The sequence below is a fragment of the Peromyscus eremicus genome, chromosome 2 (assembly GCF_949786415.1).
Source record: "Peromyscus eremicus chromosome 2, PerEre_H2_v1, whole genome shotgun sequence".
NCBI lineage: Eukaryota > Metazoa > Chordata > Mammalia > Rodentia > Cricetidae > Peromyscus > Peromyscus eremicus.
The window spans coordinates 137,181,641-137,205,481 of record NC_081417.1 but is presented as its reverse complement, the minus strand read 5'-3'; the positions used below and the strand labels follow the sequence as shown (position 1 = coordinate 137,205,481).

General features: G+C 45.1%; 1 protein-coding gene across 2 annotated transcripts in view; it reads right to left on the bottom strand.

Annotated features, from left to right (window-relative positions):
- Positions 1-22,556, bottom strand: part of Oscp1 (organic solute carrier partner 1) — a 37,840-nt gene extending 15,284 nt beyond the window's left edge. Inside the window, exons 1-4 of one of the 2 annotated variants that reach the window (XM_059254953.1) lie at positions 22,338-22,556; positions 15,643-15,672; positions 5,307-5,461; positions 717-884 (exon numbers count right to left, since the gene is read on the bottom strand). In XM_059254953.1, coding sequence (XP_059110936.1) covers positions 717-884; positions 5,307-5,461; positions 15,643-15,672; positions 22,338-22,449 — 465 coding nt within the window. In that variant the 5' untranslated portion in view covers positions 22,450-22,556. The remainder of the gene's footprint in view (positions 1-716; positions 885-5,306; positions 5,462-15,642; positions 15,673-22,337) is intronic. The other variant, XM_059254954.1, reaches the window with a different exon arrangement.
- Between the last annotated feature and the right edge of the window lie 1,285 nt (positions 22,557-23,841).

The following is a 23,841-nucleotide window of genomic DNA, read 5'->3' as shown; positions in this document are numbered from 1 at the left end:
TAGATTAGACATAGAGGCCAGACAGTGGTGGCACACACCCTTAATCCTGTCAATTGGGAGGCAGAGATCCATCTGGATCTCTGTGAGTTCAAGGCCACATTGGAAACAGAGCCAGGCAGTAGTGGCACACACCTTTAATCTCAGTACAAGCACACATGACTTTAATCCCAGGAAGTGACGGCAGGGCGAGAAAGGTATATAAGGCGTGAGGAAACAGGAACTAAAGCAGTTCAGCTGAGACTTTTTCTGGTGAGGACTCAGAAGCTTTCAGTCTGAGGATTCATGGAAACAGGATTGGCTGAGGAGTTGGTGAGGTGAGGTTGGCTGTGGCTTGCTCTGCTTCTCTGATCTTTCAGCTTTCACCCCAATATCTGGCTCAGGTTTTTTTTTTTTTTAATTAAAAGACCATCTAAGATTTGAACAACAGCCATGCCAAAGGCCTTTCCCCACAATTTAGCAGACATGTACTTCCAACACCCTTTCAGACAAGAGGGAAGTTCTTTGTTGTTATTTTCCCTCTACAAAGGCCACAATAGAGAGCATGAAATGATAACTGCCCATTGTCGTTACAAAATAGGCAGCTGTGGGATTTTAGAATGTTCTAGGAGACTGGCAAGCTTTGACCCTGTCACTGTTATCACAGAACCTGCTGGTTCTTACAGCTGGCTGAGAACAAGGGTTGTGGCAGTGAGATGACAGCCTGGTGACATGCTTACCTCTATCAGCTGCCGGAAGGTCTCATCCACTTGCCGCAGGATGGTTGGGGAGTCCAGGATGAATCCCTTGATGGAGTCTAAGTGGTTGAAAGTGACCAGCAGCACATCCTTGGGGCGTGGACATAGCAGCACTTGATATTTGAAAGCCATGGTCATCAGGTCATAGAGCTGTCAACGCACACACAGAACAGATGAGATCACAAAACCAGTTCAGAACCCGAGCAAAGCAGTTGTGGAAAAGCAGGCCACGGGCTTGCCACACAGCTCAGGTGACCACATGGGTTGCTACCCAAGTCAGAGCAGTTCTGAGAATACAAGATGTTAGTAACTAAGCTAAGACAACAGGAGTAGCCAGAAAGTCTCTGGGCAAACCATGGTTTCTGGTCATCGTCTGTGTCTTCCTGATGGACACATATAAAACCATATTGGCTGCTGTGAGTTCTGCACTGGACCCTGGACTTGGGAGGATCTGGAATCCTGATTCAAGTTCTTCTTTGTTAAATTTCTTTTCTTTTCGAGACAGGGTCTCTCTGTGTAGTTTTGGTGCCTTTGCTGGATCTCACTCTGTAGACCAGGCTGGCCTCGAATTCACAGAGATCTGCCTGGCTCTGCCTCTCGAGTGCTGGGATTAAAGGTGTGCACCACCACTGTCCAGCTCAATTTCTTTTTTATATTTCTTTATGTGTATGCATGTTTGCCTGGGTGTGTGTCTGTGTACCATATAAGCACCTGGTGCATACAGAGGCCAGAAGAAGGTGCTCGATCCTCTGGAATTGAAGTTACAAACAATTGTGAACTACCTTGTAGGTGCTGGGAATTGAACCTGGGTCCTCTGGAACAGTAGCCAGTGCTACCCTAACCCTAACCACTTGGCCATCTTTCCAGGCCCTGTAGCTTGCTTTCTGTATTAGTATGGTTTTTTTTTTCTTCCTTTTCTTTTTTCTTTTTTCTATTTTTGTAGTGCTGGGAATGGAGCCCAGGCTTTGTGTACACTAGGTGTGATGGTTTGAACAGGAATGGCCCCCATAGGCTCATATATTTAAATGCTTGGTCAGGAGTGGTGCTACTTGACAGGGATTAGGAGGTGTGGCCTTGTTGGAGGAAGTATGTCACTGGGTGGGCTTTGAGGCTTCAGGTGATCAAGCCAGGACCAGTGTCACTCTCTTTTTCCTGCTGCCTCCTGATCTGGATGTAGAACTCTCAGCTCCTTCTCCAGCACAGTGCCTGCCTGCGGCCATGCTTCCCGCCATGATAATAATGGACTAAACCTCTGAAACTGTAAGCCAGCCCCAATTAAATGTTTTTCTTATAAGAGCTGCCGTGGTCATGATGTCTCTTCATAGCAATAAACATTGATTAAGACACTAGGCAAACATTTTACTAACTAAGCTAAATCCCCAACCCTATCCCCATTTTAATTTATTTTTTCATTTTTCAAGACAGGGTTTCTCTATGTCATTTTGGTGTTAATTTTAAATTTTGTAAGATTACAAAAACATTTAAATTATATGCATGTGTCTGTATATAGGGGTGTACACATGATTGCTGGCCAGAGGCACTGCACTGTTTTCTCCTGGAGACAGAATTACAGGTGGCTCCACCTGACATGGGAACTGAACTTGGGTCCTCTGCAAGGGCAGTATATGCTCTTAAGCTATATACTTAAGTCTATGCTCTGAGCCATCTCTCTAGCCTCCACTCTTATTTTTTAATTATTGAATTGATTAATACAGTTTTTTTTTTTTTTTTTTTTTTGGTTTTTCGAGACAGGGTTTCTCTGTGTAGCTTTGCGCCTTTCCTGGAACTCACTTGGTAGTCCAGGCTGGCCTCGAACTCACAGAGATCCGCCTGGCTCTGCCTCCCGAGTGCTGGGATTAAAGGCGTGCGCCACCACCGCCCGGCGATTAATACAGTTTTGAGACAGGGGACCAAGCTCACTATTTTTTTTTTAAATTTTTTTTTTTTTTTAAGATTTTATTTATTTATTATGTATACAGTGTTCTGCCTGCATACATGCCTGCCGGCCAGAAGAGTGTACCAGATCTCATTACAGATGGTGTGAGCCACCATGTGGTTGCTGGGAATTGAACTCAGGACCTCTGGAAGATCAGTCAGTACTCTTAACCTCTGAGCCATCTCTCCAGCCCCCAAGCTCACTATTAAGCAGAGGCTAACGCTGAACTTCTGATACCCCTGCCTCAACCTCCAAAGTGCTGGGATTATAAGTGTGCTTCACAACACCTGCTTCCTAGCACCATTTTTAAATACAGCAGGTAGTTTTTGTTTGGGTTAAACAGAAATAGAAAGTACACATTCAGCTGGGCGTTGGTGGCGCATGCCTTTAATCCCAGTACTCGGGAGGCAGAGGCAGGCAGATCTCTGTGAGTTCGAGGCCAGCCTGGGCTACCAAGTGAGTTCCAGGAAAGGCAAAAAGCTACACACAGAAACCCTGTCTTGAAAAACCATAAAAAAAAAAAGAAAGTACACATTCATTCATTTTCTCCACAGCATAGTGTAGTATATTATTTTAAGGTGTGTTACTTTTGTTTATGTTGCATTTGTTTAACTCTGTGAAGCTGTGTTACTGTGCCTGTCTAAAACACCTGGTGGTCTAATAAAGAATTGAATGGCCAATAGTGAGGCAGGAGAAGGGATAGCAGGCAGAAAGAATTAATAGAAGGAGAAATCTGGAAGGAAAAAGGAAGTAGCCAGAGAAGGAGAGGAGGACACCAGAGGCCAGCCACCCAGCTATACAGCAAGCCACAGAGTAAGAGTAAGATTTACAGAAGTAAGAGAACGGGAAAAATCCAGAGGCAAAAGGTAGGATAATTTAAAGTTAAGAAGGGTTGGTTAGCAACAAGCCAAGCCAAGGCTATGCATTTATAAGTAAGAATAAACCTCTGTGTGTGTAATTTATTTGGGACCTGGGTGGGGGCCCCTCAAAAGAGCAAAAAACAAACAACAACACCCCCTTGTTAGTGAGAAAACAGACTTGGGGATGAAGTAACTTTTCCAAAGGAAGATAATGGGAGGTAAAGGCTATTTAAAGCTAGTGTGTCTCACTGAGGCTTCTAGTACCAGCAACAGACAGATGTTGATTCTGTGTACCCACCATCTAGTGTTAGTCTACAGGACTTCAAAAAAAAAGTCCATATAAGGGAGCAAGTTGAGAAATAATTATCGTTATTCACATCTAACTTCATAATTGTCTACAGTCCCAGAACTTGGGGTGTGGGGATGTGGCTCCATTGGTAGAAGTTACTTAGCATGCAGGAAGTCCTGAGTTTGATTCCTAACACAACATAACCAGATGTGGTTGTGCAGGCTACCATTTAGGAGGTGGAGTCAGGAGGATCAGAAGTTCAAGATCATTCTTAGTTTCATAGTGAGCTGGAGGCCAGCCTGGGCTATGTGAGACCCTATGTCATTAGTTTAGTTTCTCTCCAATGTGCTGGATTTTTATGTGTAAGCATGTGCCTGTGGAGGCAGGACGTTAACCCTCAGTGTCGTCCTTAGGAATGCCATTCAGCTCTCTTCAGACAGATATCTTCCTGTCTTTACTCCCAGTACGGGGATTGTGAGAGCATGCCACCATGCCCAGCGTTTGGTTCTGGGGTCAAACTCATGGTCTCGTGTTTGTGAGGCAAACACTTGTGACTGTGCCCAACCCTGATGTCACACTGTGCTATAGGGTCCCCTCCAGAACACAACAGTATGTTTGGCTGCCGGGCTTTTCTGGGTTCCTCTTGGCTATGATGGTTTCTCTGACTTTGGTCAGGAAAATTAAAAAAAAATATTATTTATTAAGCTGGATGGTGGTGACACACGCCTTTAATCTCAGCACTTAGGAGGCAGAGGCAGGCAAATCTCTGAGTTCAAGACCAGCCTGGTCTATAGAGTGAGTTGCAGGATAGCCAAAGATACATAGAGAAACCCTGTCTCAAAAAACAAAAACAAACAAATTATTTATTATTATTATTATTATTTTATTTTTCAAGACAGGCTTTCTCTGTGTAGCCTTGGATGTTTGACCATTTTTTCTCTTCAAGACAGGGTTTCTCTGTGTAGCCTGTCCTGGAATTCTCTCTGTAGACCAGGATGGCCTTGAATCCAGAGATCTACCTGCCTCTGCCTCCTGAGTGCTGAGCTTAAAGGCATGCACCACTAGCACTCAGCTAAAACCTAATTATTAGGGTGTATTTATTATTTATATTAATGGGCTTCACTGTGACATCTGCATACAGGAACATCATGCTCTGATCATATTGGTCTTCCTAGCCCTCTCTTAGCCTCTTCCCAGAGGTAAAGCTTGGGGGTTGAGTGCTTGAACTGGGGCAGCACGTGCTCATGCCCATGGATAGGGACATGAACAGCAGGGCTCTCTTGGGGCCTGTGGAACACAACAGGGTTGGCTGCAGACGCCTCCTGAGACCCTCTCAGCCCGACAACTGACTATAGCTTATACTCACAGTACTTGCTTCTTCCAAGACACCATGACATTTGGAATCCTATTTGATCCCGCCTAGGACCACCCACAACGGGTAGGAGAGGGGCAGCTGAGCTGAGCTGATTAAGCGGCTGTCGGCTCACCTTATCCATGCTGGCCTGGTTCAGTCGCATAATGGAGGCATGAGCCAGGCGGTCATACACAGTCCTCAGGGCCTTCTTAGAGTACAGCTCCTGGGGTTTGAACAGCTCCTCCATAAACTTTCTGTTGAACATGGTTGAGATGATGTCATTTAGAACTGTAGAGACAAGAGAGAATCCAGATGAGCAAGAAAGGTACTGTAGGAAGCCCTGTGTAGGAGTGCTGTCAGTCTGTGAGTGGGTGATAGGCACAGACAGAGCTCAGATATGGGGTGCTTGGTGGGAGCAGCCCCTTGGGGAGACGCCCAGGGGTCCAGTAGGAAGCAGGGCTCAGGAGTGCTCCATGACAACCTTCCGGGCAAATGTCCATGATGACAATATTAGAAGAGTGGGCTTCAGGTGTTACACATCACTTTTCCCACCATTATATGCCTTGATAAGGAAAATCTTTCTTTTCTTTCCTTTTTTCAAATTAATTAATTTTTTTATTTAATGTTCATTGGTGTTTTTTTTTTTTTTTGCCTGCATGCATGTCTGTGTGAGGGTGTCAGAAGCCCTGGAACTGGAGTTACAGACAGGTGTGAGTTGCCATGAGGGTGCTAGAAATTGAACCTAGGTCCTCTAGAAGAGCAGTGCTCTTAACCACTGAGCCATCTATCCAGCCTCTGAAAAATCTTTAAAAAAAAAAGTACTGCTTTCCTGGGGTGGTGGTGTTGTGGGATATCTTTCTGTATGCTATGAACATGTGTTGCTCCTATTGGTTAAAGCTACTGGGTGGTGGTGGCACAGGCCTTTAATCCCAGCACTCAGGAGGCAGAGCCAGGCAGATCTCTGTGAGTTTGAGGCCAGCCTGGTCTACAGAGCAAGATCCAAGATAGGCACCAAAACTACACAGAGAAACCCTGTCTTGAGAAAACCAAAAATAAAATAAAATAAAATAAAATAAAATAAAATAAAATAAAATAAAATAAAGCTGCACTGGCCTATGGCAGGGCAGAATGGAGCCAGGCAGGAAATCCAAGAGAGTCAAGGAGAAGAAGGCGGAGTCAGAGGAGACACTGAGCGCTGCCAGGGGAGCAAGAGGTAACGCCACAAAGTCACATGGCAAAACATAGATGAATAGAAACGGGTTAATTTAAGATGAAAGAGCTAGCTAGCAAGAAGCCTGAGCCATAGCCCAAACAGTTTGTAATTAATATGCAAGCCTCTGAGTGATTATTCTGTAAGCGGCTGTGGGTCTGTGGGTGGGAGAAGTTTGTTCAGATTGCAAAGCCAGGCGGGACGAGAAACTTCTAGCTACAGTGGTGACACACGCATTTAATCCCAGCACTCGGGAGGCAGAGGCAGATGGATCTCTGAGTTTGAGGTCAGCCTGGTCTACAGAGTTCCAGTGTAGCTAGGACTACACAGAGAAACCCTGTCTCAAACAAACAAACAAACAAACAAACAAACAAAACAAATTAAAAAAATAAAGAATGTAGGGCTGGAGAGATGGCTCAGCCGTTAAGAGCAGTTGCTGCTCCTGCAAGAGGACCTGTGTTCCGTTCCCAGCACCCACATGGTGGCTCACAACTGTCATTAACTCCAGTTCTATGGGATCCAATGCTCTCTTCTGATCTCTGAGGGCACCACGCATGCATGCACATGATATTCGTGCATACATCTATGCAGGCAAAACACTCATACACATAAAATAAATAAATCTAAACATTTTCTATTAAAAAATAAATAAAAAGACTGTTATATAAAGACTATAAGTTAGAGCACATCCTTAAAAAAAGAAACAGACATTCTTTTTTAATATTTATTTTTAGGTGTATGGATGTTTTGCCTGCCTGTATGACTGCACCATGTATGTGCAGTGCCCATAGAGGAGGGTGTTAGATCCTTTAGGCCTGGAGTTACAGATGATTATGAGCCACCAAGTGGGCAATGGGAATTAAATCCAGGTCCTTTGGAAGAGCAGTCAGTGCTCTTAACCACTGAGCCATCTCTCCAGTCCCCTAGCACACACAGTTTTTTTAAAAAAAATTCAGGCGGGGCATGGTGTTGAATGCCTTTAATCCCAGCACATGAGAGGCAGAGGTTGGTCTCTGTGAGGTGGAGACCAGCCTGGTCTACAAAGTGACTTTCAGGCCAGTCAGGGTTACATGATGAGACCCTGTCTCAGAAAAACAAAAAGAGGGGGCAGGAGAGATGTCTGAGGTTAAGAGCACAGACTGCTCTTCCAGAGGACCTGAGTTCAATTCCCAGCAACCACATGGTGGCTCACAACCATCTGTAATGAGATCTGGCGCCCTCTTCTGGTATACAGGCAGAGAACACTGTATACATAATAAATAAATAAAATGTATAAACAAAGACATTAAAATTTCACTATAGTTTATGTGTAGAGGTGTGGTGGTGGGGCCTGTGGGGGACAGGGGACGACTCTGTGGCTTTGCTTCCTCCTTTCCACCTTTCCAAGGGTTGCAGGGATTGAACTCAGGTTGTCAGGCCGCATGGCAAGCATTTTGTCTGCTGAACCATCTCTGTGTGTTGTTCTCCTTTAAGCAATCTAAACCATTTTCACTTAAGATTGAACTTCACACATGTCAGGCAAACATGTGGTGATTGACTTTTCGTAACAAACATTTTATGAAAATAGACATGGCTGCCCAATGGTTAGCGATGATGGTGTTTTTAGAGTATATACAAAACATGCCCTTCAGATTGCTCCATGTTAGCTTGCCCTGATCCCTCTTTGATCTACGATATCGATTTCACAGCACCGGAATATATCCCATCCTGTTGGGCCAGTGAAAACTTCCACCTGTTGAGAATTAAAGATTTGTGAAAACCAATATAGCCCCAGTTCTAGTCACATGGATATTTTGCACTGCTCAGGTAAATGCAGAGAGGGGTAAGCCCTGGTGTGAGAACACTAGTGAACACTAGTGTAGGGAGGGCAAGCTCTGGTGTGAGAACACTAGTGAACACTAGTGCAGGGAGGACAAGCCCTGGTGTGAGAACAGCAGTGGGTACAGGTAAGCATAGATTGTTCTTAATGTATTTTTTTAAAGATATATTTATTATGTATACAATATGCCTGTACGCCAGAAGAGGGCATCAGACCTCATCATTGATGGTTGTGAGCCACTATGTGGTTGCTGGGAATTGAACCCAGGACCTCTGGAAGAGCAGCCAGTGCTCTCAACCTCTGAGCCATCTCTCCAGCCCCTTAATGTATTTTTATAATGTCATTGTGTGTTGTGTGTGTGGGTGAGAAGTACATGTGTGTTAAGACGCATATGTGGAGGTCAGAGGACAAGTTCACAGTTAGTTCTCTTCTTGCACAATTACGTGGATTCTGGGGACTGAATCCAGGTTGTCAGGGTTTGCTGGGCAGGTGCCTTTACCTGCTGGGCCATTTGCTGGCCTAGATGAGTCTTGAAAAAATTGAAAAGCTGGGTGGTGGTAATGGTAATGGGCCTTTAATCCCAGCACTCACATGCAGGAGGCAGAGGCAGGTGGATCTCTGAGTTAGAGACCAGCTTGGTCTACAGAGAGAGTTCAAGGACAGCCTGGGCTACAAAGAGGAACCTTATCTCCAAAACACTAAAAAAAAAAAACAAAAACAAAAACAAAACAAAAACAAAAAACCAAAAAAAAAAAACCCCAAAAATGAAATTATGTGTCTGTGTGTGCAGGTGCCCTCAGAGGCAAGAGGGCTCAGAGACTGGAGGGGTCTGATTCCCTGGAACTGGAATCCACCTGACACGGGTCTGGGAACCGAACTTGGATCCTCTGTGACAGCAGTGCATGCTCTAATCACTGACCCATTCCTTTAGCCCTCCAGATTGTTCTTTTTTTGTTTGTTTGTTTTTTCGAGACAGGTTTCTCTGTGTAGCTTTGCATCTTTCCTGGAACCTGAGTGCTGGGATTAAGGGTGTGCGCCACCACTGCTTGGCCCTCCAGATTATTCTTAAACCAGTTATTTTTAGTATAAAGATGAACATATATGCATATCAAGAGTATATATTCACGCCAGGTGGTAGTGAATATAAAGATGCATACCTTTAATCCCAGCACTTGGGAGGCAGAGCTAGGCAGATCTCTGTGAGTTTGAGGCCAGCCTGGTCTACAGAGTGAGATCCGGGACAGGCACCAAAACTACACAGAGAAACCCTGTCTCGAAAAGCCACACACACACACACACACACACACACACAAAGAGAAAAGAACTCAATATATATTCATAGACAACTGGGTTACATAGTTATATATAACAAATTCCTTTTTAAAAGATCTTATTTATTTATTATTTATTTTCAAGACAGGGTTTCACTGTGTTATTTTGGTGCCTGTCCTGGATCTCACTCTGTAGACCAGGCTGGCCTCGAACTCACAGAGATCTGCCTGGCTGTGCTTCCCGAGTGCTGGGATTAAAGGTGTGCGCCACCACCAGCTGGCCTATTTATTTATTTTTTAAAGCTATATTTTTATCACTTTTAATCATGTGTATGTGTGTATGTTTGTGGGTAAGCATATTCATGTGGTATAGGCATGTTCAAGAGTGCAGGTACCCAACAGAGGCCAGTTGGGTCCCGCTGGAGATCAGTTACAGGCAGTTGTGATCTGCCTGACGGAGTTGCTGGAGACTGAACTCTGGTCTTCAGGGAGAGCAGTACATATAGGTGTGCTCTTAACTGCTGGGCCATCTTTTCAGCCCGTGTTTTTTATTTTTAATTCTACGTGTTGTATCTGTGTATGGATGAATGCAGGTTCCTGTGTGGGTCAAAAGAGGGCGTCGGAGCCCTGTAGCTAGAGTTACAGAAGGTGGTGAGCCATGTGGTGTGGATGCTGGACACTCAGGTCCTCTGTGAGGCAATACAGACTCTTAACTGCTGAGCTGTTTCTCCAGGCCCTAAAATGAATTCTTAATATGAGTGCTTATTTCTGAAAGATACAAACTCCACTTTCTTTGTTTTCTTTTCTTTCTTTCTTTGTTTTGTTTTGTTTTTGAGACAGTTTTTCTGTGTAGCTTTAACTGTCCTGGAACTCAGTCTGTAGCCCAGGCTGGCCTCAAACTCACAGAGATCTGCCTGTCTCTGCCTCTGCCTCCTGAGTGCTGGGATTAAAGGCATGTGCCACCACTGCCCGGCTAAACTCCACTTTCTTTTGCTGATGCAAAGGAAGTGCTGGGTGGCTGGCTCTGGCTGTATGTATACTTTAAAGAACTAAGGCAACAAAGAGCAGAGAGTTGGTTGTTTGTGTGTTTCTCTGTGCAGACCTGGCTGTCCTAGAACTCACTCTGTAGACAGGCTGGCCTAGAATTCAGAAAGCCAGCCGCCTCTACCTCCCAGTGCTGGGATTAAAGACATGCACCATCACCCAGGAGTAGGGTTATTATTATTATTATTATTATTATTATTATTATTACTATTATAGTGGAAAGGGAAGCTGAGGGCTTTATGTGCTTAAATCCTTTCTTTTTTTCAAGGTAGAGTTTCACATGGTCCATCCAGGCTGTCTGGAATTAAGGCCTCTACCTAAGGATGGCCTTGAACTTCTGATCCTCCTTGCTTCCACCTTCAGAGTGCTGGGATTAGAGGCAAACACAACTACACTCAGCTTGTATCTAAATCTCAAACGGAATTGCTTCAGAGAGAAGGGGGAGGGGACATATTTTCCTCCCACACTGACTGTGGTGGTTTGAATGAGAACAGCTCCCATAGGCTCATAGGTTTGAACACTTGGTCCCAAGCTGAAACTGTTTGGGAAGGCTCAAGAGGTGTGGCTTTGTTGGAGGAGCAGTGTAACTCAGTGCTGGCTTTGAGGTTCCAAAGGCCCACACCATTCCCAGGGCTTTCTCTCTCTTTCTGCCTTATTGGTCAAGATGTGAGCTCTGAGCTGTTCCTTCATCTGCCACCAAGGCCTCCAACCCTCTGAAGCCATATCCCAGTTAACACTTTCTTTTTTAAGTTGCCTTGGCCATGGTGTTTTACCACAGCAAGAGAACAGTGACTAAGACATTGACACACAGCTGACTCCTTAGAGAACCGTGGAACTCACACTTCACCTTTGGGTCTTACCCTAGACGACATCCTGCTCCTCAAACAGCAAGAATTAGACCCAAGGCCAGCACAGGCGCCCTCACATCTGAGGATTCCGGCAGGGCACAGGCCAGCTAACATTCCCTCCTCAGGGATGCTCAGGGACACAGGAATCCTTCAGACAGAAACAAGCAAGGACCTGCAATAAACTGGGTTTTCTAACTTTTTTTCCTCACCACAGCCTTTATATAAAGTGCAGAATCTGCAAAGGACAGATACAAACGAAAGGCCACAGGGTCCTCAGAAAAGAAAAAGGGAAGAGTTTCCAGGAAGGAAAGTGTCCTCCCGTTAAAGCATCCCTTGTCAGCTGTGATTGGGTGAAAGTTGACAAGGGGCAGGGTCAATTCTCTAGGGTCTTTGAGCTCACTCAGAATCCAGGAAAGCAGCTTAGCCTCAAGTAAATTGGTTCCAAAAGCAACAAAACCCCAAGGTGATTGTTACTGACTTTGGCAAAGCAAAAAGAAAAATGAAGCTTTTCCCCAGGGATGTGAAACAGGTAAGCAACACCATGGCTCCTGCCTCAGACCTAAGCAATGTCCACCCACTGAGAACTAAGGACAGTGTCTGTCCCTGTGGACTTAGCAGGCTATACATGAGCCCCTAAAGAAGAAATGGAAGTTTCATGGCTGGGCCCTGGCATCCAGGGATCCCCTGTGACCAGTCATTCTTTGTGAGAGTGTGGAGACAAATTTTCCTCTCCCAGTTTGCTTTGTGTGGCACTTGGCCCAGACAACAAGGTGAACACCACAGCGCCACAAAGGAAGGAGCTCCACTCTAGAGCTACACGCTGCACCAGATTCACATCTGAGCAGTGGATTCAGTCAGACGTGTAGTCCGCCTTAGTTACCAGGTACTTAGATTTCCCTGTCTTTTTAAAATTAAAAAAAAAAAAAAGAGAGGAAATTCAACTTGGCAATGGCAAATGGATTTATAGTTTGCCTACACCAGGGAGAAAAGCCTACTTTCCCTTGTCTCCTCTGCAACATCACAATCTTATAGAAAAGATGAAAAGAAGACCATCATGTGCACATGCTAATTTGGCTGTGGGGTAAATGGCCCCAACTGTGTGTAGTTTCCTAGAAGGTAAGCTCCTCCTTTGGCCGATGCAGGGCTGCATAGTCTTTCCCTCTGCACAGCACGGGACTGGGGGAAATCTGAGTTCTTTGGAGTCCGCTGTTTCAATACTCTGACAGTTGAAGGGAGGGGCACACGTGTCTCCAACTAGAACATCCCTTCCCCTGCCAGGGCCAGGCTTCCACCATGGTGTTTGTTTTTGGCACTTGAGTGAGTTCTGCCTCATTTTTTATGAGGCAGAACAGAGTGGAGTCAGATTTGATCATGAAGTGGGGTGAAGCCGGGAGGGGAGGGTTTTCCACAAGGACATCAGGAGGGCTGGAAACTGGGCTCTTGACACGAGGCTCCTAGTTTGGACTTAGACAGATGATGAAGTCAGTGTCTGCTGATTTTTTTGACACTTCTGTTAAAATAAGCTCCAGCGCTCTAAGTACACACATGAAAAGCCCTCCAGACCCACACTTCACACCTGAAATTCTGCCAGGCATCAAAGGACGGGCCAAAAATTGCTCAAGGGAAGTGTCAAAAGATGGTTGTGAAATAGAATAGACACCAGCACTTCAGTTGGGTGTCTCTGAACCTAGTCTGATGAAATAATTATCTTGATGAAAGCAATTCAGTTTCTACCAATTACCCCTGCTCCAAAACTCACTTGTTTATGGAAATACGCACTATGGAGCCGAGGTTACAAGGCAGAAGCCAGGGAATGTTCTGCGTGACTACAATGGTTTGAATCTTTACGCAGTTTGGGACACTGGGCTTGGAACTTTATGTACAATGGCTCATTTAAAGTTCAAGGCAACTCTAAATTACCCCCATTCCCACATTCCATTGACGAGGAAAATTTAATCTGAGAGTGTTTAAAATCCAAGCTGACACTACTGATGATGGAGTTGAAATTAGAAAGGGTTCTGTCTCATCATATTATTATTATTTTTTAAAGCATTATTTATCTGAGACAGAGTAGGTAGCCCTGGCTAATCTGAAACTCACTATGTAGACAAGGCTGGTCTTGAACCCTCAGACATCTGCCTGCCTCTACCGCTCGAGTACTAGGATTAAAAGTATGCACCAGGAGCTGGAGAGATGGTTTAGAGGTTAACAGCATTGGTTGTTCTTACAGAGGACAAAGGTTTGGTACCCGGCACCTACATGGTGGCTCACAGTCATCCATAACTGCAGTTCCAGAGGATAAAATTCCCTCTTCTGACCTCTGGGTGCACCAGGCATGAATATGGTACACATACATCCATACAAGGAAAACATTCATACACATAAAAATAAATAAATATATACAAAAACCCTAAAATATAAAAGTGCACCACCACACCCGGCCTAATTATATAGTTGTGTGTGTGTGTGTGTGTGTGTCTGTGTGTGTGTCTGTGTGTGTGTGCACAAAGATCAGAGCACAACTTGCTAGGGTCAGTCTTTCCTTCTACCATGTGGGTCACAAAGATCAAACTCACGTTGTCAGGTTTAGGAGCAAGTGCCTTTACCTACTAAACTACCAATGGCTTCTCTTTTCCCCTTCGAAAATGGCATCTTACTATGTAGCCCGGATTGGCCTGGAATTATTTAGACCAGACTGGCTTCAAACCCACAGAGATCTGCCTGCTTCTGCCTCCTACGTGGTAGGATTACAAGTGTACATCACTATACCTTGATATATATATATCAATATAATATATATATTCTCATATATATGAGAATAATATACACATAAAGATTCAGAATGTTATAATTCAATAACACATCATATTTACATCCATCTATCAAAATTTGCTAGATAGATTTTTTTTTCTCCCCCCCAGATAGATATTTTATTCTATCTGTTTTTGCTTATCCTGTTCCAGATTCTTCTTCATTCCCTCTCCTGGCATTGTTTTAAGTTTATTTTCTTTTATAATTGTTTTTGTTTTCTACCAGATCACAGTCTAAGTAAATTTCTATCACAATTAGGAAAATATTTATAGCCAGGCGGTGGTGGTGCACGCCTTTAATCCCAGCACTCGGGAGGCAGAGCCAGACGGATCTCTGTGAGTTTAAGGCCAGCCTGGGCTACCAAGTGAGTTCCAGGAAAGGTGCAAAGCTACACAGGAAAACCCTGTCTCAAAAAACAAAAAACAAAAACAAAAAAAAATTATTTACAAAGTCAAAAACATTGTCTCCCATAATAATATAAAATCTATGTAATTAATTATGCTAAAAATTGTCTTTCAATAATAAAAGAAAACAAACCTACACCTTTAAACTAAAAATCAGAGATATCAAAATGCCTTCAGTGGGCCTTTCATATCTTAAATATACATACATTTTATGCACAAAATTAAAAAATGTTTATTAGCATATTAGTTATGCATAATAATGGGAGTTGTTACGACATTTTCACACATGTACATAATGTACTTTGATCATATTTACTCTCATTATGCTTTTAAGCATTATAAATATAGAGATCTGGAACATCTGTGTGAGAAGAGAATTTAAAATACTGAGGCTGGCTGACGAGAGGCATGAACCATTCCCACGTGTCAAATGAAGGCAGGCACCTATGACATGTAAACACTGAGAAAAGCGGAGGTCTCGCTCCGAGCAAGCCTCGGCCTTCCCAGGTTTGCAGCTGGTTGAGGGCGAGGGGGAAACAAGACTGACGGAAGGCAACAGTGCATGCATGATCCGTGCCTTCGGCCCACACTCTTGGCAGTCATGCAGCCACATGCTCCCATCTTCCTCCGCTGCTCACCAGGGATCGCTGTGTGCCAAGGGGAACATCTCAGGAGGGCCACTCACACTGACCAGACTCTCTGGTTACAGGATAATGTAAGAAGGACGGCTTCGGACTACCAGAGGACAACCTACCCGGGGGTGGAGCTTCTGCCCCAGCTGTCCCTGAAAGCTTGGACCAACAGAAGGGTGGGGGTCGGGCGAGTCCTCAGATGCAGTGCGGCCCTTCACTGGGGCTTGCTGGGCTCTCTCATCTTACACAGTGTGTTTATTCCTTTGGAGTAGAACATTCCAAAGTAAACCCAATGTCTTAGCTGAAGAAACTCACGCCTAGTTCTTACCTAGAAACACTTAAAGTGGTCCTGCTTTTAAAAGTCCACTTACAACGGACTGAGTGAACCTGTAAACGCAGACGGAACGCATGCAGCCCAGAAATAGCATACCTCGTTTTCTGTCCACCTCTGTCCATTCATCTATATGAAGCATACAAAAAGAAAACACCAGTTCAGGAAGCAAGAACATTAGAACATTAGTTGCATGGAGGCTTTACAAATACCATATTCAGTTTCTGGCCTGTGGAATTTTATTTTTTATTAATATTTGAATTTCATGACTTTTTTTTTTTTTTTTTTTTTCAGGACAGAGTTTCTTTGTGTAGCCCTGGCTGTCCTAGAACTAGCTCTGTAGACCAGGCTAGCCTCCAACTTAAGAGGTCTGCCTGCCTCTGCCTCCAGACTGCTGGGATTAAAGGTGTATGCCACCACTGCATGGCTCTTTGTGTGTGCATCTCTCTGTGTGTGCGTCTCTGTTTGCCTGCATGTATGTATACCACATGTGTGCCTAGTGCCCTTGGAGACAAGAGGGAGTCATCCTCTAGAGTGACAGACAGTTGTGATCTGCAGTGTGGGTGCTGGGAATTGAACCGGTGTCCTCCAAAAGAGCAGTCCGTGCTCTTAACCACTGAGCCGTCTCTCCAGTCTGTCGAATTTAATGTCTTATGTGCATGTTTCACCTCTAATTAAAAACTTTTTTTTTTTTTTTTTAATTAAGAGCTGTGAAAACTAGGTAAATGACTAGTGGAAAAAATAGCACAAGAGGACGCTCAGGAGGACTAGCTACCTTGGGGCTCCTCTTAGAAGGCTCCAGAAGTTATGTTCTCCAATACTGTAAGAACATACATTATGCTGGGTACAGTGGCACACATCTTTAATCCCAGCACTTGGGAAGCAGAGGTAGGCAGATCTCTGTGAATTCGAGGCCAGCCTGGTCTACAGAGTGAGACACTGTCTCCAAAAAAAAAAAAAAAAAAAAAAAAAAAAAAAAAAAAAAAAAAAAAGCAGCAAGCATACATAATTCAAAGCAGACTTTTAACACTAGCTCCCCAATGAAGAATAATTCCAAGAACAGACAGAAAAAGGAGTTTCTTTTTGAACAGTCTGATTAAAAAGAAATAATTTATTTAACTTTTGTTTTGTTTTTTTTCAAGACAGGGTTTCTCTGTGTAGCTTTGGAGTCTATCCTGGAACTCCCTTTGTAGACCAGGCTGGCCTCGAGCCCAGAAATCTGCCTGCCTCTGCCTCCCGAGTGCTGGGATTAAAGGCGCGCGTCACCACCGCCAGGCTATTTAACTTTATTTTATGTGCATTGGTGTGAAGGTGTCAAATCCCCTGGAACTGGAGTTACAGACAGTTGTGAGCTGCCATGTGGGTGCTGGGAATTGAACTAGGGTTCTCTGGAAGAGCAGTTGGTGTTCTTAAGCACTGAGCCATCTCTCCAGCCCTGGACAGTCTGATTTTTTTTCCTCCCTAGAGCTGGGATTGAATCTAGGGTCTTGTGCATTTTAGCAGGCAAGGTACAAGTGTTGTACCTTGAATTCATGTCTTTTTTTGGTTTTTCGAGACAGAGCTCTACCATAAGCCCTGAAAAATCAACTTTTCCCTTTCTCATGTTGTTGGTGGGAACATTTCAGTCCACAGCCTCCCTCCACTTCCACTTTTCCACCCCTTCCAATAAAGAGTTCCACACACATATCCATATGTGGAAAGCATTTCACAACTAATGGCATTTAGGGAAACTCTTGCCACTGTGTGCTTGGAAATGATTTCTGAAGTACACTGAAGCTATGCACACCTTCAGCACACACTGGCAGGGCCTCAACATACAGTACAAACAGCTCTTTTGAGACTAGCGGGCTCCACTGCGAGGTTAGATTCCCCTCCAAGTCACTGTCTTTCTCAAGAGTCACAGGCTTAGCTGGGCCTGGTGGCACAGGACTGTAGTTCTAGCTACTCAGGAGGCTGAGGCTGGACCAAAAGTTTAAGATCTGCTGGGCCTACAGAATGAATCCAAGGCGACTTGGTGAGACTAAGCTATCTCTAAATCAGGTGGGCTGGGGAGGGAGCTCAGCGGCAAAGCCCTTGCCTAGTGTGCATGATGCTCTAGGTCCAGTTCCCAGTACTGGGGGGAGGGTGATAAAGTCAGAGGCTTTTGGAGAGAGTGTCACGGGGAAGCAGGCCCTGGTCTGGCCTTCCTAAAGCAGTTATTTGTTTCTTGGGCATTGTATTCACACCTGATGGTTCTCTGTGGTATTAGCACCATGGACTTGCAGTATTTAGAGATGGAAAGTTTTCATCCTCTTGACGATGTGTCTGGGGACAAGGACACTCTGCCTGCTGTGGATAAAACTGGAAAACGCCAGGGAGCATTGTGACTCCAGTCGGCAATGGCACCCAGCACCAGCAGAGGGCTCTCGAGAGCTGCCAGGTGCTCCCCATTTTCCTCTTGAAAGAGGCAGGGTAGGTACCCTGAGCCCTGCCTTCTGCCCTCCAGATGAGTCAGTCTGTGACAATTCAACTTCAGTTATATTTTGCATGGGATGTAGGCCTATGGGTTCCGGGGCTTGCTGTTAAATTTCACCCAGAAAAATCAGAATAGAACACCACTGCTATTTAGTCCTTCAGTACAACATGTCTTAGGAAAACAAAATAAAACAACAACAACAACAACAACCAAACAAGCAAACAAAACAAGAACAAAAAGCCACTTCACAGTCACGTGGTCATGATCTCAGTTTCCTCTCCTGTAATAAGGAAGGTAAACACCATGTAACAGGGTTTTAGCTGTAGGGCTTTTCTGAGGACAGAAGTGAGGCAAAAGGTAGCTTTTATTGCCCACTCTAGTGCTTAAAATGTGAGACAGCATTTAGAATGCAACTCTCACAAGCAGCCCCTTTAAGAGCATACTTCCTTTCTGTTCAACTCTAAACTCTGTCTGGCTGCATTGTGGGAGAAACTGCAATGTCTGCCCTGGCCTTGTGGGAACAGGGACGGCCTCCAGGAGACCAATTAGTTGTGTAAGATAATGAAAACAGCGCCAAGAAATACAATCCCCTCAAAGCCTCCATGAGGACTAATTTAGCAAGTCTGTGTTTTTATTGGCCTGTGTGTAGGCATCTGTCCCAATGCCCTGGCTCCAGCTCCTGCAGCGACACCAGCTTTAACAGCAGAACAGCCTCGCTCTTCTCAGCTTTTCCATTTCATGATGTTTGCTTTCCTTCTACAAGGCCTCACTGGTCAACTATATCATCATTTCTTTTAGAAACTCGATATGCACACACACATGCACATTGTGCCCATTTGTGTGTGTGTATCTCAAAGTCTTCTGTCTCCTCCTGATCCACCAGATCCCACAGAATTCCCATACAGTCCCTTCAGAAAAGGCAACATAGTGCAGCAGTTAAGGACAAGCTGGACAGGAGCTCTAGAGTCTCATGGCCTGGAGTGGTCAAATCGCTTACTCTTCCCACCACCGTGCAACCCTAGGCAAAGTAGCTTTGGCTTTTCCTGTAGATTTGGCTGGTAGTGTTATCTATATGACAGAAGAGCTGTAGGCATCAAGATGTTTCAATGAAGTATTGATACAGTGGAAAAACTGTTTCCATAGTCAGGAGTGGTGGCTTGCGCCTACAATCCCAGCACTTAGGAGGTTGAGGCAAGAGGACTGTTGAGAATTCCAGGCCAATCCATGCTACTCAGTGACTTTTGGGACAGCTACAGCGTGAACCTTGTTTCAACAATGCAAAATAAATATTTTATTGTTGTCGTTATAGAGATGTGTCTTGAGTTTTAGAATCAGTTATGGACTGAGCTCATCAATTCCACTTCCAGGAGCTGCACAGAAAGGCTTAATCCAGTTCTCCCTAGAATCTCAAATGGCGTGACATCTGCCAGAAACTGTGGAATGAGTGAGTGTATGAAAATTAATTACTAAAGACGGCTGAAAGTCCATAAACCTGGATCTAGGCAAACCAGAAAGACTCTCACTCCTAAACATTTTTTTTTCCTGGATATAATGGCACACAACTGTGATACCAACACTGGGGTGGTGAGAACAGGGGGATCAGAAGTTCAAGGCCAGCCTTTGTTACATGAGACCCTATCTCAGAAAACCAGTGAGCTTTCATATATATTGTACTTCTGAGACAGGGTCTCACTATGTGGTGCTGGCTGGCCTTGTACTCACTAGGTAGACAAGGCCGGCCTTGAACTCATTGGGTAGACCAGGCTGGTCTTGAACTCACTAGGTAGACCAGGCTGGTCTTGAACTTGCAGTGATCCTCTTGCTTTAGCCATCCAAGTGCCTGGCTTACATACTACAGCTCTTGGTTTTTATTTTATTTATTTATTTATTTATTTATTTATTTATTTATTTATTTATTTATTTATCCAAGACAGTGTTTCTCTGTGTAGCCTTGGCTGTCCTAGAACTCACTCTGTAGGTCAGGCTGGCCTCAAACTCACAGAGATCCTCTTGTCTCTGCTTCCTGAGTGCTGGGATTAAAGGCCTGCATCACCACACCCAGCTAAATTTTTATTTTTAATTATGTGTATATGTCTGGGTATGTGCCTGTAAGTACAGGTGCTCTGGGAGGCCAGAGGAGGGTGCTGGATTCCCTGGGGTTGGAGTTACAGGTAGCTGTACACTTCCCAGTGGATGCTGGGAATGGAACATTGTAAGTGGAGCAAGTGCTCTTAACTGCAGACCCTTTTTCAGCCTGCGACTTCAGTTCTTAAAGACAAAGCGTGGCTCCTATTTACAGAACTTTGCCCAGACCGCCTCTGGAAAGACAGTAGCAACTACTAACTGTGTACATGAAATGCATGTTCATTCAGTCCTTACAACTTTGCTTTCAGGTGTGTATTATTATTATTGTTATTATTATTATTATTATTATTACCATTTTATAGAAAAACAGGCTCACAGAGGCTACACACCAAGATCATACAGCTAGCTAAATGTGGAATCTAGACCTGCATGCCTCCAAAGTGCACATCTTTTTCTTTTCTTTTTTTTCTTTTTCTTTTTTTTTTTTTTTGGTTTGTTTGTTTGTCCGTGTAGTTTTGGTGCCTGTCCTGGATCTCACTCTGTAGACCAGGCTGGCCTCGAACTCACAGAGATCCTCCTGCCTCTGCCTCCTGAGTGCTGGGATTAAAGGCGTGTGTTACCGCTGCCCGGCTAGGGCACCCTCTTAATTGCTAATTTACATTGTCTTCCAAGAGGCAGAATACCTAGAGAAAGCTAGCCAGTCAGTCCCTAGGGTCATTAGCCTGAGTGAAATCACACCACACAGGCAGCAAGAAACACAGAAGCCTTCTGAGGAAGGAACAGGATGCTATAGAAAACTGCCAAGTTGTTCAGCAAACCTTTCCTGAGCACTGCTTTATTCTGATCTGGTGTTGAATGCTAGATGCTGAAGTCCAAACATGAGTAAGACAAATAAGTAGGTAGACACATATAAACAGATGTGTTTCAAACAGCCATGTAGTAAAGTGTAGAGAACCATGGACAGGGTGCTGTGAGCACATTGGAAGTCCTTTTCCTATAGAAGGAGGCCTCCTGACGGATAATGGTTCTTCAGGTCAGTGGTACAGAAGATCAGGGAAAGGATGGAGAGGCAGAGACCACAAGCATGGAGTCATGAAGGACACAGTTTAAAGCTCAACATACACTCTGATGTGATTAGAACTCAAAGTGTGAATCAAGCAAGGATGGGAGATCAGACCGGGAAGGGTGCCAGTGTGTCTTGCACAGGACTTGGCCTCCATTTAGACAGAAGTGGAAAGCTGACTGCAGGTTTTAGGGAGAGATGGTACTAGACGTTTTTGCATTTTGTAAAGCCCTCTGGTAGCAATGTTCCAAATGAATGGAAGGGAATGACCTAGGGAGTTCTCTTATCTGTCTAGGCATGAACTTATATGCAATCAGACACAACAATAATTAACCGAGTGTGTACATTTAACATCAGTTGGGTGAGTGTGCATACGCTGTTGCGAGAGAACAGTGTTTTCATCACAATTCATCACCTCTCCCTAGAAATATAATAGTTCACACTCAATCCCAGGAAATTTGGTGAACAAAGTTGTTTGATGAGAAGAAAAAATGGGACAGTGTTCTGGGTGGTCATTTCTCTGTGTATCACATATGGCATAATTTTGCATTTACAAGCTTTCCAATATTTTCACAATCGCATTCCCCTCCAACACTTGCAAAGGTAAAGAAATAGGTTTTCATTCTTATCTATTATTATTTTAGGCCCCTACATTTCTAGACATGACTTCTGAAATAAGCATGACTAATCTTCAGCGTATGTGTGAGGACAGAAACACGCGGGGGTCAGCATCTGTTCCGCGGGGGTCGGAGAGGATGATGATACTAGCCCAAAGCATATGGCCAGGTGAGCAGCCGGGAAACTTTGGGAAGCGGGCAAATTTCAAGAGACCAGGAAATGGAGGTTTCAAGTACTTTGAGTATGTCCAATGCAGGTGTTAGGTTTCTCTGTGGGGAAATGCTCTTTTGGAGAATTAATTTGACTCCCGAGGGCTTCCAACTGCATGGACGCTGCGTCTTGTGAGAAAGGTACCCGGCTGTCAAAGTGAAGTGCGCAGAGGCCTTGGTCTGGCTGTTGGGAAGGGGGCGGGGGGGGGGGGCAGGAAGAGGGGTGCCGGTCTGGCCTTAGGTATAGGGGGTGGAGGCGGGAGAGCGAGGCGCGCGAGGGGGTTGGGGAGGGCTAGGCTGAGGGTCTGGATGGGGACACTTAGCATCGTGGTGATGAGGGGAGCAGGCTGTGGGGGCCTCTTACCTTTGCGGGCCTTGTCTCCGGGAATGTTCTGAGCCCTCAGCCGCTGGTCCAAGACGTAGAGCATCTCCCCGCCCAAGTTCAAAAAGAGCAGCGGCAGAGTCCGCACCGACATGATGGAGGAAACCCGCAGGGCAGGTGAAGGAAGAGCCCCAGGGTTAGATTGAGCAGCCTGGAGGCCCCTCCGCGTCCCATAGTCCGGTTGCTGGGGCAACGCCGCGGACCGGAAGGAAGAACCAATCAGAGGGCGGTTTGATGAGAGGTGGCCCAAGAGCGGGGGCTCATTGGGCTAGGTGACAAAGACCGCTTTAGGGGATTGGTCCGAACGGGTGCGCGACGTTGGCCTCCGGGGAGCGCTGGTTTTGAGTTTTCCTTCGGAGCCTTCAAGTGCCGCGATCCTTCCAGACAGCCCCGCACGGGATGTCGCAGCATAGCCAGGTCCCAGTCTTACCGTGGATGAACGAGGAAAGTCATCCCCAGCCCTGGGAGCCGCCTGCCCGGTCTAGAGTCGCGACCCGCTGTGCTGTTCCGGGCAGATTTGTCAGCATCTCCCAGAGATGCTCAGGGAAACCAGTGAGATCACGGCAAGCGCCACGAAGACGCCCTAAATTATACCAGTCCCTCATCTCGATAGGTTATATCATTTGTATTTCCTTCCTAAACCCTCCCGGAAGCGATGCCACACCGGATTTCCTATTCAGTGAAGCAACGCGGCTGGGCCCTCCTAGCGGCTTAAGCAGGCTCCGCACACGGTTCTCCACCCTCCGCTCCAGGATTAGGTTTGGCTGGTTCTTTTCAGCGGATCCCAGTAGATTTCAGTGTGTCTGCTAATCATTTCCCCCTCCAGCCACAGCAGTCTTAAGTTTTGGCTCCCACATCCACCTTCCTGGGTCCTATTAATAATCAGCCACCAAATTCTTTTTCTCATATAATCTTTCTTTTCTCAAGTTTATCCCTTAATTTCCCTTTCTGTATTCCTATGTTCCTTCGAATCACTGCTCTGTGCAGCACTTAAAAAAACAGCACGTTCCAGACTGAACGATGGTGGCGCACACCTTTAATCACAGCACTTAGGAGTCAGAGGCAGGCGGATCTTTGTGAGTTCAAGACCAGCCTGGTCTACAGAGTTAGTTCTAGGGCAGCCAAGGCTACACAAAGAAACCCAGTCTTGAAAAGCAAACAAACAAAAATATTACCACCCCCCCCCCCCGCTTCCTCCTTCTAGCATCCTCCTAGTCGGTTTCCTTTCCTCTTAGCAGCCAAGCTTTTTGAAATTTTATCGTACAACTTGAACTTCTTGACACCCCAGTCCCACCTGTAATAAACATCTTTATCTTATGCTGAGCCTCCATACATTGTTATCAGCCTAGCTCCCAAAAGTATTTGAAGTTTTGTCAAAACAGACTCTCTTTCTCTCACACTCTCCCTTCTATGAGTGTCAGGCAGTATATGGAATCAAGACTGAGCTATGAACCAGGCTTGGTGACACAGGCCTTTGGTCCCAGCA